The sequence below is a fragment of the Zingiber officinale genome, chromosome 3A, assembly GCF_018446385.1.
Source record: "Zingiber officinale cultivar Zhangliang chromosome 3A, Zo_v1.1, whole genome shotgun sequence".
Lineage (NCBI taxonomy): Eukaryota > Viridiplantae > Streptophyta > Magnoliopsida > Zingiberales > Zingiberaceae > Zingiber > Zingiber officinale.
Genome location: NC_055990.1, coordinates 150814405 through 150831430, shown reverse-complemented (window position 1 = coordinate 150831430; position 17026 = coordinate 150814405). Strand labels below are relative to the sequence as shown.

General features: G+C 38.8%; 2 protein-coding genes across 2 annotated transcripts; both read right to left on the bottom strand.

Moving 5' to 3' along the window:
- Window positions 1–4479: 4479 nt before the first annotated feature.
- LOC122052815 (protein disulfide isomerase-like 1-4) lies at window positions 4480–8564 on the bottom strand. The gene is made up of 12 exons (XM_042614525.1): window positions 7877–8564; window positions 7469–7598; window positions 6988–7153; window positions 6778–6896; window positions 6615–6695; window positions 6016–6099; window positions 5826–5900; window positions 5598–5666; window positions 5427–5507; window positions 5218–5352; window positions 4981–5037; window positions 4480–4872 (listed from the first exon to the last, which is right to left on the bottom strand). Exons 1-12 carry the CDS (start codon window positions 8467–8469, stop codon window positions 4684–4686), a joined length of 1779 nt encoding a protein of 592 aa, XP_042470459.1. The 5' UTR covers window positions 8470–8564; the 3' UTR covers window positions 4480–4683.
- Window positions 8565–14783: 6219 nt separating this feature from the next.
- On the bottom strand, window positions 14784–16182 carry LOC122052814 (probable aquaporin PIP2-2). The gene is made up of 3 exons (XM_042614523.1): window positions 15783–16182; window positions 15214–15650; window positions 14784–15122 (listed from the first exon to the last, which is right to left on the bottom strand). Exons 1-3 carry the CDS (start codon window positions 16084–16086, stop codon window positions 15009–15011), a joined length of 855 nt encoding a protein of 284 aa, XP_042470457.1. The 5' UTR covers window positions 16087–16182; the 3' UTR covers window positions 14784–15008.
- Window positions 16183–17026: the final 844 nt, after the last annotated feature.

The following is a 17026-nucleotide window of genomic DNA, read 5'->3' as shown; positions in this document are numbered from 1 at the left end:
GGTTTGTGTCGATTCTTTTTGTAGTTATAATCAACTTGGTGATAATCTAAATTTTGTTGAGTTTTGAATTTTGATTTTAATTTAGATTTATATTTTAGTTTTTGATCTGATTTATTCAAGTTTATATAATGTATTTTATCTTTAGGTATATAGAATTGATTAAGTCCTACTTGCGTGGTTAAGCACGCTTTCGGGACCCAAGCTTGTTTAGTTGCTTTGTGTTGGGTTAATAATGATTTAAAGGTTTTGTTTGAGTTTGACTTATATCCAAGTCCGGTTTTATTATAGCATGCCTTTTGGTTATTTAGAATTAAATCTAAATTTTTAGATCTTGTTATGAATTTTTCCAACAATTCTTTTAACTTATTAATTTCATTTTTTAATGATAAATTCTCCTCCTCAAGTGTTCGATCTTGAGTTGGATTCGAATTTTTTAATTGTTCCTTGAGGTTTTGATTTTCCTCAAGAAGCGATTTATTTTATTTTCCAATTTAACTAATTTTTTATTCAAACACGAGATAATTCTAAAGAATTTACGATTTAAGTTTAGGTATACCTCTTTGGAACCTTCGGAAATGAGTACGGACTCGTGGCTCGATTCGGGTTCGGACCCGTCTTCCGATTCCTCTGATTCGTCTTCCGTTTCAGCTTCGCGAGCCATCAGCGCGAGGTGACTTTGGTTCTTTTGCCTTTCTCCCTCCGATTCGTCTGAGGAGGAATCGTCCCATGTTGCTTTGAGGGCTTTCTTCTTTGTTGACTTTGGTTTGTCAAGTTTCAATCTTGGGCATTCGTTCTTGTAGTGCCCCTTTTTGTTACATCCGAAACATGTGACATTTCTTGAGTCGGCTGGCGAACTGATCTTCTGAAGATCCTGTTTGCTGAAGCTTCTCTTTTTCCTGGTGAACATTTTCCTTACCAGGTTCACCAGGTGTTCTTCGTCTTCAGAGTCTTGATCGGAATCTTCTTCAGATTCGGGCTTGTTCTTCTTTTCTTTAGAGGAACCTGCAAATAAAGCTACACCTTTCTCGACCCCGGCGTTAGTTTGCTCATGAAGTTCTAATTCACAAAAGAGTTCATCCAATTTTAATTTAGATAAATTTTTTGAAATTTTGTAGGCATCTACGATTGATGCCCACAAATTGTTTCGCGGAAAGGCATTTAACGCGTACCTGATTAAGTCTCGGTTCTCCATTTGGTGGCCTATCGCGTGGAGACCGTTGAGGATATCTTTGACCCTCGCGTGGAGCTGACTTGCCGTTTCTCCTTCCTGCATTTTTATATTAAAAATTTTATTTAACAGCAAATCTCTTTTTGTTACCTTCGCGTCGCTTGTTCCTTCGTGCAGCTCGATTAGTTTATCCCAAAGCTCCTTAGCATTTTGATGCGGTCTGACCCGGTTCAGTTCTTCTCGTGTTAGTCCGCAGTGTAGAGTATTGATGGCTTTGTTTTCAATTGATGCATTTTTCTTTATATCATTTGTCCAGTCTTCAGGGTCTACTATGTTCCCGGAGTTGTCTACTGGAATTTTGTAAGCCCTTGTGACGCTCATCCATTGGTCGTAGTCTGTCTTCATGTAGACCTCCATTCTCCTCTTCCAGTACGAAAAGTCATCCCCGTTGAATAGGGGAGGACGTACTGTGCTGAAGCCTTCTTGTTGAGACATCTTATCCTGCACACACTAAATTAACTGGAAAACAAAATCCCAAGACTTCGTCTTGGATTAGCAGTGCGGGAGAAATAGAAACTCTAAGTTGGTGTTGTACCAATTTAGATTTTAAATGCAACGAGAAAAAGTCTTCCAAAAAGATAATAATATCAGTTTTGAATTGTAAAAAAAATGATTTCACCCCCTGTCTGATTGGTGGTTGCACCAAATCAGAGCAGAACCTGGCTCTGATACCACTTGTAAGACCGTTAGATTCGATAGAGGGGGGGGTGAATATCGATTCGAAAATCTCGAGTTAAGACGTAGCGGAAAAGTAAAGAAGTAAAGAGATGAACATTATTGATTTTTACTTCGTTCGGAGCCTGTGACGACACCTACTCGAAGGCCCGTACTCCTTGAGTACTTTCGTTGGGCAATTCACTAGCAATTCGGATAATTACAATTTACGTACAAATATTGCTAATGAAAAGAAAGAAAACAAAGCTAACCGACAAACAATGAATTAAAAAGAGAGCCGGAGTGAGTCGTCGGAGCTTTGTGAACGTTGTTGGAGCGCAGAGCAGCAGAGTGATTGGACTCAGAGTTCTCAGAAGACTGATATCTTGAAGCTCCTGCCTGGGGCTTCTTTTATATGCTGCTCCGGGCGCCTGGATCCCTTCCGGGCGCCTGGAGTGTGACGTAACACTCCCAACCAGCATGCTCCAAGTGTCAACGTCGTCCTGGGGATAAAATTTGCCTCCGGGCGCCTGGATCCCTTCCGGGCGCCCGGAGCCATTCCGGGCGCCCGGACCCTCACTGTTCCCTACCTGCAAAACAGTGTTAGTCCGAGGCAAATAAACCCTGCAGCACAGTTTGTTAGCACATTTTTACAGATACGCTAAGTAATAAAAATTAGCATCAAGAGTATGACTTAGATTCCGTCTTTCCGAGACCGGAATCTAGTCACGATCTCGACTTAGATATCCGAAATGGATCTAAGCCGGATCGACGCCTAATGTCCCCTTCCCGGGAACGCGTCCTCACAGTCACTCCCCTCCAGTGACTTACCTCACTTACCTGCCAGACGTCCGGTCAGCCCGTCGACCCGTCTGGACTTCTCGCCAAGCGTCCGGTCAGCCCGTCGACCTAGCTGGACTTCTCGCCAAGCGTCCGGTCAGCCCGTCGACCCGCTTGGACTTCTCGCCAGCTATCCGGTCAGCCCGTCGACCTAGCTGGACTTTTCCTGCACACTTGATCAAAGTGTCAGACAACAACACAACTAACTTAACCTATTTGTCATTCATCAAAATCTGGGTTAGACCGTTAGTGCTACCCGCACCAACAATACCATCTATTGCTGGCAAAGTGATGTAGAAATATAGTCCGAAATTCTTCAAACGAGTGAATAGAATTTGGTGGGAATTAAGAGAACTATCTTTGTGCCGGTCCTGCAAGAGTAGTTAAGAATACTCTACATTTTACCTCATCTGAATACTAGTGCAGCTACGACATGCTTTCGAACTTATAGATATGATCTTCTGGATCTGTAGTCCCCTGGTATTCTCCAGTAGTAGGCGGTTGATAATGACGAGGCAAAGAATCTTCTAGGATATCGCGGTTGAAAGGTGAAACAGCTGAGTTTCCTTGTCGACCTTTCATTTGAGCCTTTGGTCGGGCGGCGTTGCTCACTGGAGTGTTCTCGGCAGACGATTCTGCCGATTGGGCACCCCCAATCTGCCCAACTCCTGATCCCCCGTTCAGCGTTGGTGTCGGTCGGGATAAGTGGGACTACCCCATTTGTATGGGAGGTATAGTCAAACGAAGTTGTTCCTAAGGTGTAGTTGCTTGCAGTTGTGACATTTGATTTACATGCTGCTGTTGTACTTGATTTACTTGATATTACTCTAAGGCGCCTTTCACAACATCCGCTACAATTTTGCTAGCTCCGTTTTCGTTAGAGTAACATGTCCAGTGTCCTCCATGAGTATCTCAGTTCAGGTATGGAAGTTCCTACAAATGGTACCAATTTAATCGTGCTTTGAGATTCTACTAGGAGGACTCGCTGGCGACTTTGTTAGAGAGTTAACTTGAAGGAGTAATGAGCAATACGTAGGTTCATCAAGAATTAGAGAGAAGAAAAATGATGCCTCTTTCCTTTTTTATTACCCTCCTTTTATACATTCCTCTCTTCAACCTTTCCTCTTCCTTGTTAATGATGTGATATGTATTTATTACGAAAGAGTAATGAACCAATAATTGATTATTAATTATAAGACCATTAATCATGAGAGATTTTTACCTCTAAAATTTAAATGAGACTATGATTGATGAAGACATAATGAATGCACATGATTAATAATTTGACTTTTTCACTATTCCCCTTCTCTCATATCTATAATCTCATCATAAATAAATACTAAAAATAAACGGTGTTTAGACATTTAATACAGATCATAATAACGTACAAAGTTAATATAGAGAGTATTCCGAATAGTAACTCAAGATTAGCCTTCTGAGTTGATAGGATGCTCGAGTTATTACTCGATTTTTAAAACCTAAAGAGGGTACTGAGCGGTAAGGCTTAGAAATATTAAAAGCTTTTCTGATAAATAAATTGCTTATATATGTCATAATGCAACGTAAAGGAGTGAAGACGTACGACTAATCTAAAACAAAAGCACAGCTACACAGATGAGGGAAAAAGTAGTGTAGAACAACAAGAGAACGAAGAGAAATTTGTTTAGCACTGCATTCTCTACTTGATGTCAACCTTTCATACCAAAAAAAAAAAGGTCAAAAAATTGCAGGAGTGCTTTAATAAACGGACAAATATATAAATTAAAGCCAAAATTAGTTGGGCAGAAAGAGAAAATTAGTTCTGATGAATCATCCTATTTCACTGGAGCGCATCCAGACTTGTTTATTCCTCTGATAAAAAAGATTACTTTTACAAGTACATGTTTAACTCAAGACCAGGAAACTGCAGGTATGTTACTAAGGTGGGACTGCTGCAGCATCAATGTTACACCTTGAGAGATTTATAATTCATCTTTCACGTCAGCACTGGCACTTCCTTCGCTAGCTGACACGGAGGATTCGTTTTCGATGGTTGATGATGAGTTTTCTTTTTCAGCTGATGCTGGCCTCTGGAGCTTGAACGGGATTGTTGCATGCTTCTTGATGAACTTGTAGAATGCCGTGACTGTTCTATCTGTGTCAACTGTGATCTGCGAGAATGAACAATAGGTCATTGTCATGCTTCGAGTGATACGAGGCTCATGAAGAAATGGAAGAGATGAGAGAGAAGAAATCTACAACATCAAGTTAGAACTTACAGGTTCAAAGCTCTTGTTTCCAGCTGGGAAGAAGAGAAGTGTTGGGAAACCATCACTCTGCAACCAGTTAAATAGATTAAGTTAGCTTCCATATTTAGTGAGCTCACATGTTGGACATACCTTAGCCAAGCCAAAAATCCATATTGAAACTCATGCACTTACCAGGCACTTGAAAATTAAAACTAATTTAGAAATTTGACTTTGAAGGGATTACTAAGCACAAGTTGAATTCAAGACCTTGGCCCGAGGGTGCTCATTTGTGGTACCATCCATCTTTGCTATCACTAGGGACTCGATCTCTCGAAGATGTTTGGCAAGCTTGTTATATGTTGGTTCTAGTGCTTGGCAATGTCCACACCATGGTGCATAGATCTGCATAAGATGTGAATCAATAAGAAAAAACAAATGATAATGGCTTACATCCCTCAGATAGATGAATTATTTACCTCAAGAAGTACATCCTTGGACTCATCCAATACAATCTCATCAAAGTTCTTACCAACAACAATTTTCACATCTCCGTCATTCTGTGCCAATCATTAAAAACTTATTTTCTTGTATATGAAACATTCTCGCAAAGAAAAACACAACTTGAAGTGGAAAACTGCAGAGCTTACAGTCTGGGGGATTGGGTCGGACCTATAGAAGGGCTTGAGTTTGTCTTCCACAAAATCCTCAGCAAATTTCTGAAGTCAAGAAAATAGACTATATTGTTTAGAGTTCATGGATAGCACAACATGCAAAAATTAGCACATTGATATATAAATATCACTGTAATTCGAGTTAAAAATTACTGAAAATCATTGTAGTAGTCTAGGATGCAGGCATAATATAAGGACATTCACCTTCAAAATATCAAGATTGATTTCACCATCAAGGATGAACTTCTTAGCATCTTCATTTCCCGAGTATCCCAAAACCTAGACATGACATAAAACAAAGTTATTCATAAGGTACAAAAGATGACAAATGAACCACCTTGGGTAAAATTGAGGTGATCATGACTGTTAAGAATAAAAAAAGAGAGCCAATTACCTGTGGAGATTCAGTTACTCCAAAGTATTCTGACACTGGTTTGCCAACGTCCTCATCATCCATCTCCACATATACAAAGATGAGCTATAGACATAAATAAATAAAAGAAACTCACCAATCAGATACTACAAATGGATTAGTACACAAACCCACCTAAATCTTAGGCATTGTATCAAAGAACAAAAGCAATAATTTCAAAAATGGATGAAAAAAAACTAAGAAATTACAGTGATAAAACTGCATTCGTAGGTCAGAATATCATCAATCAAACAAGTAGTTGGGAAAGAATCAATTACACAATATGCCAGCTTTCTTGGGGCAGAGACTTAGAAATCTCTTCATGGCTTATCATTGACATTGACTTGTTAAATTCAGTATTCATATAGGAAGCCTGAACTTCAACCAATATGCCAACAGTTTAATTTATTTATTGGAATATTATACTCCTTTTCATTATAGTCATTTGTTTAGTCAGCACGAATAGACAAATTGATTTGTCTCAATTAGAAAAAAATTATGAAAGTTGATTGAAAGAATGCTAATCTTTCTCAACAATTTGCAACAAACAGAAACTGCAGAAATCAAGTACCATCACCCACCTTTCCCTTGAAGAATTTTGCAACCTCCTGAAATGCTGGCACCACTTTCTTAGTATCATTTGAGGTAGAAAACAGCAAAATCTGAGTAAAAATGGCATACTCCAGTCAATAAAATACATTTGGTTGAAATAAATAAGACTAGTTATGGTGTTTTAAGGTCAACCTGCTTTTTGATAGGATTTTCAAAAATTTCTGGAGCAGAGTCCCTTGTAAATGTAGTCACCAAAGGAAGCTTGTTGGAGAATACAAAATCAACAATTTCTGACTTTCTGAATTTACCATCTATTATAAATTGAAAAAAAAGAGTCAAGATCTAGCTCTTACACTTGATTTCACATGTACAACCTTCAAATAGAAAAACAAATTAGCATACCATAGTAGGATATCTTTTCTTCCTCCTTCTTCAATAGCACCAAAGAAGGACGTTTAGAGTTGGGATCAATGTGAAAAAGCTTTGCAACAGCAGGATTGGAAGTTTGGTAAAAGTTGACACCATCTTCGAGTTTTGAAGCAGCAGAAAGCTCCTCACTTTCAGCACCCTATAGAAATTAATAGCACATAAAACTTGCTAATCTGAAAAAAGTGGTTGTACTTGACAAAACTGTTTTGCAGATTGTTTCCTAAAACCTTGCGGTAAAAGATGATATGTTACATCAATGTATTCTCAAGAATATAAACGACAGTAGTGTACATTTAGATAATGACATATTTACTCAAGCAGCATAGACATTATATGCATTTGATCCTCTTTAACATCCATTGTCCGAATAATAGACAAGGCTAAGGGCACTAACTAAAGATGAAGGTTGTTAATGACTCTAAAACTCAGAAGTCAAAACGCATTATAGGATTACCACCAACGTGTCAATAAAGCCCAAGACAAGTTTGTTTTCAGAAGTCAGGATCTTTTCTGCCTCCTCAACAGTAGTTATATTTAGGACACCTGGTCCGATCTTCTTCTTGATCCAGGTGATAATTGCGTCCCTGGTCGATAAGCATGATTAATATTGTGCTATTATACCAGAGAATTAAAGCTAAAGCAGGAACTTCTATCAGAAAACGAGCATGAGAAATGATACTCAAAGAGAAGTGAAATATATATAGGAATATAGAAATAAAAGCGATATTGGGTAACTAAAAAATCACGAGACAGAATATTTTTGCAAAAAATAATTATTGAAAGCAATCCGGTAGGTCGGCGCGCATTGGGGCGGACAAGCCCAGATCTAGTGGTAGGGCTAAGACAATATCGAAACACTTACTTATTCCTCTGCCCAGTATATTCCTTGTGGACACCATCGATGAGGAAAATTACGGTGGGGAAACCCTGCACCTCAAAGCGCTGCGCAAGCTCGTTCTCCTCCGTGGCATCCACCTTGGCGAGAACCACGTCCTCGTCTCGGAGAGCCGTGGCCGCGGCGGCGTACTCCGGCGCGAGGGCCTTGCAATGACCGCACCACGGTGCGTAGAACTCCACCATCACATGCCGGTGCTTGGACACGAATTCGCTGAAGTTGCCGTCGGAGAGCACCACGATGTCGGTCTCATCGATCGCGGGCGTGGCTTCGTGCGTTTCGTGGTCGGTTCCGTCAAAACCTTCGTCCGGGTAGTGTCCATCTAACTCACCCTCCTCTTCGGTCTCCGAATACGACTCGTCGGAGTGCTGTTCGAAGGCATCATCCCGATGAGCACCGTCGGATCCGTCGTCGTCCTCCTCGAGGAAGCTGAGGTCCTCCTCATCGTGGTCCAGATCGGAGTCTCCCTGGCCAACGTAAGCGGAGGGAGAGGCGAGGACAGCTTGGAAGAGTAGGAGAGACGAGATCGCGAGGACGAGAAGCAGTTCTCGAGTCGCCATGTTTCTTCTCGGGTCAGAGAACGAGAGGAGAGGAGAGGAGAGGGAGGAATACAGTCAGTGTGGTTGGGTTCGGGAAGAGTATTACGGCACCGTCCGTAACGCATGAAAGGAAACAGACTTAGCTGACTCAGTTGACCCGGCTTTGACACACGGTGATTATCTATTGGCAGGAGCAACGTAGGCACTGAGGCTTTGGCCATTAGTATTTTACCACGTGTATTGAGTCAGATTCATTGTTGACACATGGGCAATAGAACGGGATCACAGTTAGTAGGTTTTAAAAGGCGAGAAAGACAATCTGATCGTTGATACTAAATTGGACGGCGACGATTGGGAACAATGGTAGACTTGCGCAGGTTTTAGAAGGTGGACGGGATGGATAGAACAGCATGCCACGTACCTTTACGGGCAGCACAATTTGCACTTTCCATCGCTAACGAGAAATTGACATAGGCCAGGTCAGGTGAGTAGGGGCTACCCGTTACTCAAATCGGATCCGATTCAGTCGACTATGAGTTTAAAATCCGACCCGACTTAGTTCGTGAACTGGTTCCAACATCAGATCCGACCAATTTCTCCAACAGGGAGCCGAGGTGTGGACAAATCCGGGAAACAGCCTGACCCATTAACCCAGGCCGGTTCGATACAATCGGAGAATTGGGGCTTCGCCGCCGCAGTTTATCATCTCTTCTCCATTCGCAATTGCAATCTTCGGAATCGTCGGCGGCAATCATGATCAGCATTGTTACTCAGGTGAAGTTCAACAAATTTCCTCTCTCTTTCTTCGCTTTGTTGTTCTCTCTTCTTCCCTGCGCTTTATCGATCCAAGTCCGCATCTCTTGCATTTTGTTCGTGAGCCTTTTGCTTGATGGAGGTGTATGTGTCTGCAGGAGCGTCTTCTTGGCGCGGCCTTAGGAGCAACCTTCACGGCTTTGGTCGTTCTCGAGAATCGAAAGGCTGTACACAGATCGATTGCTTACGACAATCCTGTTCATCATGAGGTAGGTTTGACTTCGTTCCTTGATTATATATCTGTTTATTCGAGAAATTTAAAGGCAATTTATTATCCTGGAGCTCATGTCTTTATTTAATTGCTCTACATCTTGGATCACAAACCTACTAGTCTTGCAATTGATCTTGGTTCTGAGTACCGTGATTTGAATCCTTGCCGAGTGGCAAACTAAGTCCAGGGAGTTGTTATAAGGACCTTCTATGGCTTGTTCCAGTTCTACAATAGAACAGAGTTATTTGCCATTTTTTTATGTTTGGATTTTTATTAGGAAATGAGAATTGGAATTCCATTTCATACGTTTAGAATTGTAACAGAAATATTTGATGTTATTTGTAGAGTTTTAAATCTCACAAAATCCTAAGAGTTGTCAAACAGAAATTTGACCAAATGTTTAAATCACAATCTGAGGTAAGATGATGTTAATCACCATCTTTTGTATATTTAACACAATTGGGTACTCCATTAGTTATATAAATTTCAAGTTGATCAAATTTAATAGTTTCAAACAAGCTGCTAGGGCATTCAATTGGAGTTGCTAGATCAATTCCCGCAAGGGCTTCAGTTGAACACTTAAAATGCCTTCCCTGGTCTTGTATGATGGGTGATGTGGGTATAATTACCCACTAATCCTAGAGCCATGCGATGGAAAACACTTGTACTTAATGGTGATCAATAGTGTGAATGGGGCTTAATTCAGGTACACTATGGAGTATGGAATTAACTTGTCGAAGCTAACACATTTCTGATGAACTAAGTCAATAGGTAAAAACTTCTGTCACTCAGACTCAAGTACAAGTATCCAACACGAGCATATATATATTTTTTTTCTTTTTGCTAAATGAGAACGTGGAGATTTTTGTCAAAGAAGAATCTAAATTTAGATATGGGTACAGGGACAACCTATTATGTAGCCTACCGCTACCTAGCTAAACATATCATTTATAATAATATTTTCCCCAAAGCAAAAGCCCCAAGGTTATACTCCCTCCCATTATCTCTTGTGACTCATGCCTGAGAGGTTTTAGCTCTTTTGATCCACGTCATCGAGCGATCAGATACACCAAGCTCCTCAAGCTTCCTCTATGCCACTTGACTAATGCTCTATGCCTTGGGGTTGTTCAAGATCCTCCAAAGCTCCGCCATTCATTTTAGGTCCCCAAGTCATCGAGCACATGATGTTCATATTCACAACAACAACCACCCAATATTTGATACCCTAGAGACCTCTGAGCTCCTCCAAAGCTCTATCACTTGTTTAGGTTAAGGAGACATTAAGCTAAACACAATTCAAGCCCGTTGAGTCAACAAGATCCACGAGCTCTATATGCACTATTTTTAAGTTCTTCCACACCTGTTGCTTATATCAGTAATGCATAACACCAAACTCAAACTATATTGTTGAAGCATCAAAATAATATGGTTGAACTTGAAACATTATTTTATAGATTTGACATAGATGATTTGACTAGAGTGAAAGAGGTGAATAGAAAGTGAGCCATTGATTCAACCTCTCATAAAAATAAAAATAATGAATAATATGAGTCTGCTTATGTGTTTGATTGTGTCAAGGATAATCACAATGGAAATAAAGAAAGTAAACACAAGACACAAAGTTAACACCAGAATAAAACTTGGTTTGGAGGTCTCACTCATGTTCATGATTATTCTTGTCCTACTGTAGTTCTGTACTAGCTTTCTTGATTGTTAATGTGAATGTCTGCAGTGTCCATGAGAGGTACTCTTCCTACCAGTCGGAATTAGCCCAGGTCATATGAAAAATAGGTCAACCTTTCATTGTTGTCCACAAAAATTTCAATTTACATGGCGTGGAAAGTTAATCATCTATTTTTGAGAAAGATTGGAACTGGTTGATCACAGTTTCCTAATATAAACATGTGCCTGCACATGATGGACTTGTGCTTCAATATTTGGCCTAAGAATTTTTGCTGCTCTCTGCTATTAAGGTACCTACAATATTCATTATGGTATGTTTTTATTCTTCAATCAAACCACCACTGCTATTTTTAGCTGGGATGGCTTCTCAATGCTTTTATCCTTCCTTGAGCATGCGCCTTAAATTAATATTTTTGTACATAACTGGCGAGGAACTAAATTTATTCAACAACAAATCAATGGAATTGCTAATGATTTCCCTTTCCATTCAGGTTAAACTAGAATTCGCAAGCAGAATTTTGGAAACTAAAAATGAGCTGTTTGATAGGCTGTCTAGGATGATGGCATAAAGTATATATATACCCTAAAATTTGTGTTGTTTATGCATGATAGACGTTAATAACAAGTCGTGTATTATACTGTCAGGGCCCTAATTTTTATTGGGGCTAATTATTTTTAATATATTAAATATATTTTTATGTATATTTTTTTTAAGAGAATGGAAAAGAATATAGAACTCATATGATAAAAGATTTGCACGATCTCATTCTCTAAAATTCAGGTCATTATTTTTAATATATTAAATATATTTTTATGTATATATTTTTAAGACAATGGAAAAGAGTAGAGCCCACATGATAAAAAATTTGCACGATCTCATGCTCTAGTCAAAGCTTTGATTTTCTCATTATGATTCCAAGAGTTTTTTTTTTAACATTTTAAATATATTTTTAATTATGTAAGTTATTATATAAAATCTAATCTATTCCTCTTAAATATCTCTCAACACTAGCCTTCTCTTGTTACGTTTCTCTTTTGTTGGTGACGTTTTCTCCTTTGATCAATAAGAAATTTTTTTATCTTATTCTTACAATGCAAAATAAAAATGCTAATTTTTTTCGAGTTTCCTGTCTCCCTCTTTTCCAACTCCCCTTCTTTGTGATTCTCTCGTTCGTTGAGATTAGGGAAGAGAAATTGCACCTAACACTGTCACATTGATCCTGTTGGTGCTACTATGCTCCTTGCTTGATTAAGTTCGAATGTTGATGCATTCGTCCATATTGTGTTTGATCAAAATGGAGGATTTTATTACTTTTTAGCAATAACGGGTTAGATACTTATACCATTTCGTTTCCTTGAAAGACATTAAGTTTAACTTTTATTTAGATGTATTTACAGTAACAAATTTTTCCATTTCCCCTTTGTTTCCATTCTATCATTTACAACTATTCTAGTTTAAGGGATGAAAAATATGATTTAGTTTTCCTTTTGCTCTATGCCTAAAATGACTTTTATTTAGTTCTTGATAAATGATAATTGACTGATTTGGTCTCGTTGCGATATTCATTTTCTAGGGATTGTATTGAGTTTTTTCATTTTGTACATGTATTTTTATTTATTTGCTTTTTGTGTATCATGAATGATGATGAGTTGAGGACAGGAGTATGATTTTTTCTATTGTTGTCCCATTTCATTGTTCTTATTTCCTCAATTTTGTTCCTTTTTGTATTGTTCTCTCCTTCTTGCATTTAATTAATTAGGCGTACTTTTATATTTTTTCATTTTTTAAACAATTCTGAATATACTTGTTTTCAGCTAAATGAATTGTACACTTATTATCTCCTTGAGGTGTATTATTATATCAAATAATAATACTCTATTTAATACCATAAAGCTTATACTTCTTTAAATTAGGTTATTAAAATTTAAATATGAAAAATTAATTAATAATTTTGCATCAAAGTCAGAAAATTTAATTTTATATAAAAATTTATTTTTTAAAAAAAATTATATTTTAATTGTTTATTTTTTTTAACCGCACTGTTTTCGGTCCAAAGTCCGAATGTTTGTTGGTTTTGAATGAAAAAGGTCGAGGAAATTGTTTTTTAATCAATGTTAAAGGTCTATTTTTTTTTCCACTTAGACCCTCAAATAGGCTTTAGCCGCTTTATGTCTTGCATGTTTACACAGTTTATGTTAGTGATCTGCGATCCTTGCTCCTTGCTCCTTGCAGCCTATAGAGAACATGCTTGGGAAAAATATTTCTTCTGAATTTGCTCACATGTGGAACAAAGGGATAGACATGACACTGGGGAAGCTAGTTGTCTACCTAAGCAACCGAGGATGGTAGTGAGTTAAATTGAACATTTTAATCAATTCGCAAAGCAGGCTTTGTTAGTTGCTTCAATATGAATGGTGTTTTTTCTGGCATGATGTTAATGTCATTAATGCTATCATTTGGTATTTCTTTGTTGAACTCTTGAATGTCGACCTGAATCTATGTTTGCTGAAGTTTTACACGGCAAAAATCCAATGTCTGCGCTGGAAATTAAGCTTAAGAAGTGCATAATGTTTTCATTTCATAATATTTGCAGTTTTTTTTATTTGCATAAGCAGTGTGCTTGCGTCTTGTTCTCTCCAAATCTTTTATTGTCATTATATTTTGATGATTGAAAAAAATATTTAAATGAGTTAAAAAAAAAGTTTTCTCCTGGTTGAACTAAGGTGTTGGAAGAAAGGATCTTCATCTTTGTTGAGGCAGTGCCAAAGATGTAGGACGAGCGAAAATGACTGGTAAAGGGACACGAGAGGACTTATGCCAATTTTTACACCAATTATTACAGCTTGAAACTTGAACATCTCCCAGAATTTAAATATTATTACGAAGAAGATCCAGAGAAAAAGAATCTTGATATAAGAGGATTAATGTGAATTTTAGTCAAGTAAAAGTGTATATGAAGTAAAATTTTACAAATGTTTATAATGAATCTTAAAATACTTATCCTATTCAATAATCAAGATAATTAGTTATTAATTTTACTAAGTAATATTTGATTATATATATATATATATATATATATAGTCGTGATATGCTGTGGGCCGCATAGTATATATATATATAGTCGTGATATGCTGTGCGCCGCATAGTGTGTGACTGTGCGCGCGCAGCAGCATATCCGACTTTTTTTTAAAATTATTTTTTTAAAATTTTAATTAAAAAAATCAATAGTTATTTATATAAATTCCTAATGCATAAATATATCCCCTAAACATATTACAATACTCTATAAATACTTAAATTTATTTTATTTTTAATTTTTGTTTTTAATTGATAAAGAAATCACGTGCATTAATTGTCCACAATCATGTCTATGTTGATTATTAATATCGGTAAATTTCAATGGTTCTGGCCAGTTAGAATGTGATATAATGTATTTTATTATTACATATAATTTTAATTAATGTATATCAATTAAAATATAAATATAAAGAGTTTTATTCTAACTGGTCATATTCTTGTTTAGTATTGTCCTATTAATATAGTTCTCCAGTAGTTTAGCTAGGTCTCCTCTCGTTATTAATTGTCCTAGTACAAAGATGACGCACGCCACTTCTCTAAATAAAAGAGATCGTATTCTGTGTGATTCCCATTCTCGCCAACCGTTTGTCTTTTTGGAATTTTTGTTTCCCCATCCATGAATTATTTAATCAGAAAACAACTGTTGAATCTTGGAACATTGTCTGCTAACTTGATGCAGTTGAAAGTGAAACGGAGAATGTTGTTCGTTTTCGTCCACATTTTTCATTATTTTCCATTGTCGACCCTTCACAATGGCTACAGTAGATAACGATCTCAAGCGTTGCTGCGAAAGGAACCCGATGCCTTGGCGCCGCTCGCCCTCAAGACGTACTGGTGATATGCCGCTGCGATCGCAGCCCCAATGAATGGCCCCACCCAGAAGATCCACTGCCACATTCCAAATAATATTCCACGTCGTTATTTGTAACTTTTTTTTTACCATTACAATTTTTTTATTCAATTAATTATTATTAATTACCTGGTCATCCCAAGCCTTGTCCTGGTTGTAGATGACCGCGGCTCCGAAACTCCTCGCCGGGTTGATGCCCGTGCCGGTGATCGGAATCGTCGCCAGGTGCACCATGAACACTGCGAACCCGATGGGAAGCGGAGCCAAAACCGGGACGTGGGAGTCTCGGGCGTTGCGCTTGGGGTCGGTGGCGGAGAAGACGGTGTAGACGAGGACGAAGGTGCCGATGATCTCGGCGGCGAGGCCAGTTCCCTTGGAGTACCCGTCGTTGAGCTCGTTGGCGCCGCCTCCGTAGCGCACGTAGAACGCCCGCTGGAACCCCTTCACCAGCCCCACCCCGCAGATGGCCCCCAGGCACTGCGCCACGATGTACAGCAGCGCCCTCACCAGCGACACCTTCCTCGCCAGAAACAGCCCGAACGTCACCGCCGGATTTATATGCCCGCCTGCAAACGGATTAATTCCAGAGAGGAATAATTTCAATTTTCAATTTTCAATTTTCAATTTTCAATTTTCAATTTGAGCGGGTCATTTGTGATTTCGTTAGAAGCAGAGTAAGTAATTGATGGGTGGATCACCGGAGATGCCGGCGGTGCAGTAGACGAGGATGAAGATCATGCCGCCGAAGGCCCAGGCGATCCCGAGTACGCCGACGCCGTTGCATCCCGCGTCGGTGGAGTTGAGTCCGGGGTCGGACTGGTGCTTGTACCCGATGACGGTGAGGACGGTGACGTAGAGGAAGAGCAGGGTGGCGATGAACTCCGCGATGACGGCGCGGTAGAGCGACCACTTGGTGAGCTCCTCTGTGTCGATCAGCGGCGCCGGCGGTGGGTCGGTGTAGTCCTTGGCGCTCTCTTCCGCCCCCTCAATGTCCTTCGCCATGAATATGATCGATTGACTATCAAACAAGCTTCAGTAGAGTACTGTGGAGTTGGAAGAGGGAGACTTTGAGCTATTTATGGGCATCGATCCACACTATTTTTCTCTGCGGATGGATCGATCGATTGATGTTAATAAATTGCCGACCAGGACCGACTAAATCTTCATCATTAGATCATCATGCTATAAGAAATGTGCGGATTAAGAGAGGGGGCACTCGAAGGCCGAATAGAGAACTGACACGTGGAGTGTGAATGCCCGACCGGAGCAAAAGAAGGTGGCGGTTTGACGGCGGCCGCAAGCGGGAAACTCGTCGTTGGATTCGAATTTGTGGAAATAGATTTGCGGCGCTGGTCGAATTGGCGGTGGAGTTCGAACGTCAGCAAATTTAAGAAATCCAACCACGAAAATCCAAACTGATTGTTGATCAATAATTACAATTTAAAGACAAAAGATAAATTTTTAATTGGCTAAGTGGTCTCTTGCTTAACAAACCTCTTAAACTATTTTTAAGCATATCAATGGCCATTCCAGAATGTTAAAGAAACTCTAATCAGGAATTCGTTTTTTTTTTTTCCTTTAATTTTTTCTTTAATTAATATTTTTCTTTGCATCAAAAAGCATGTGATAACTACTTTATGCCTGAGGATGCTACTAGATAGTTAATTTTAACTTTTATTTTTAAAATATAAATTCAAATAGATAATTATTCATCACTGTGTGGGGGAAAAAAAAGGATTTCAAAATTTTCAGGTAGGATTTCTCGATCAATCTTCTTAATGGTGCATAAGTTTCTATCATGATTTCTACCTGGCGTTATCTTTCAAACTGTTGAGGTTCCATTGCAATCTGTATGCTCAGCTCCATATTGAATTGACGATCTGAGACACAATCCATCATGAAATAGTGCTATACTGCTATGTTTCTTTTGAATTGTGACAAA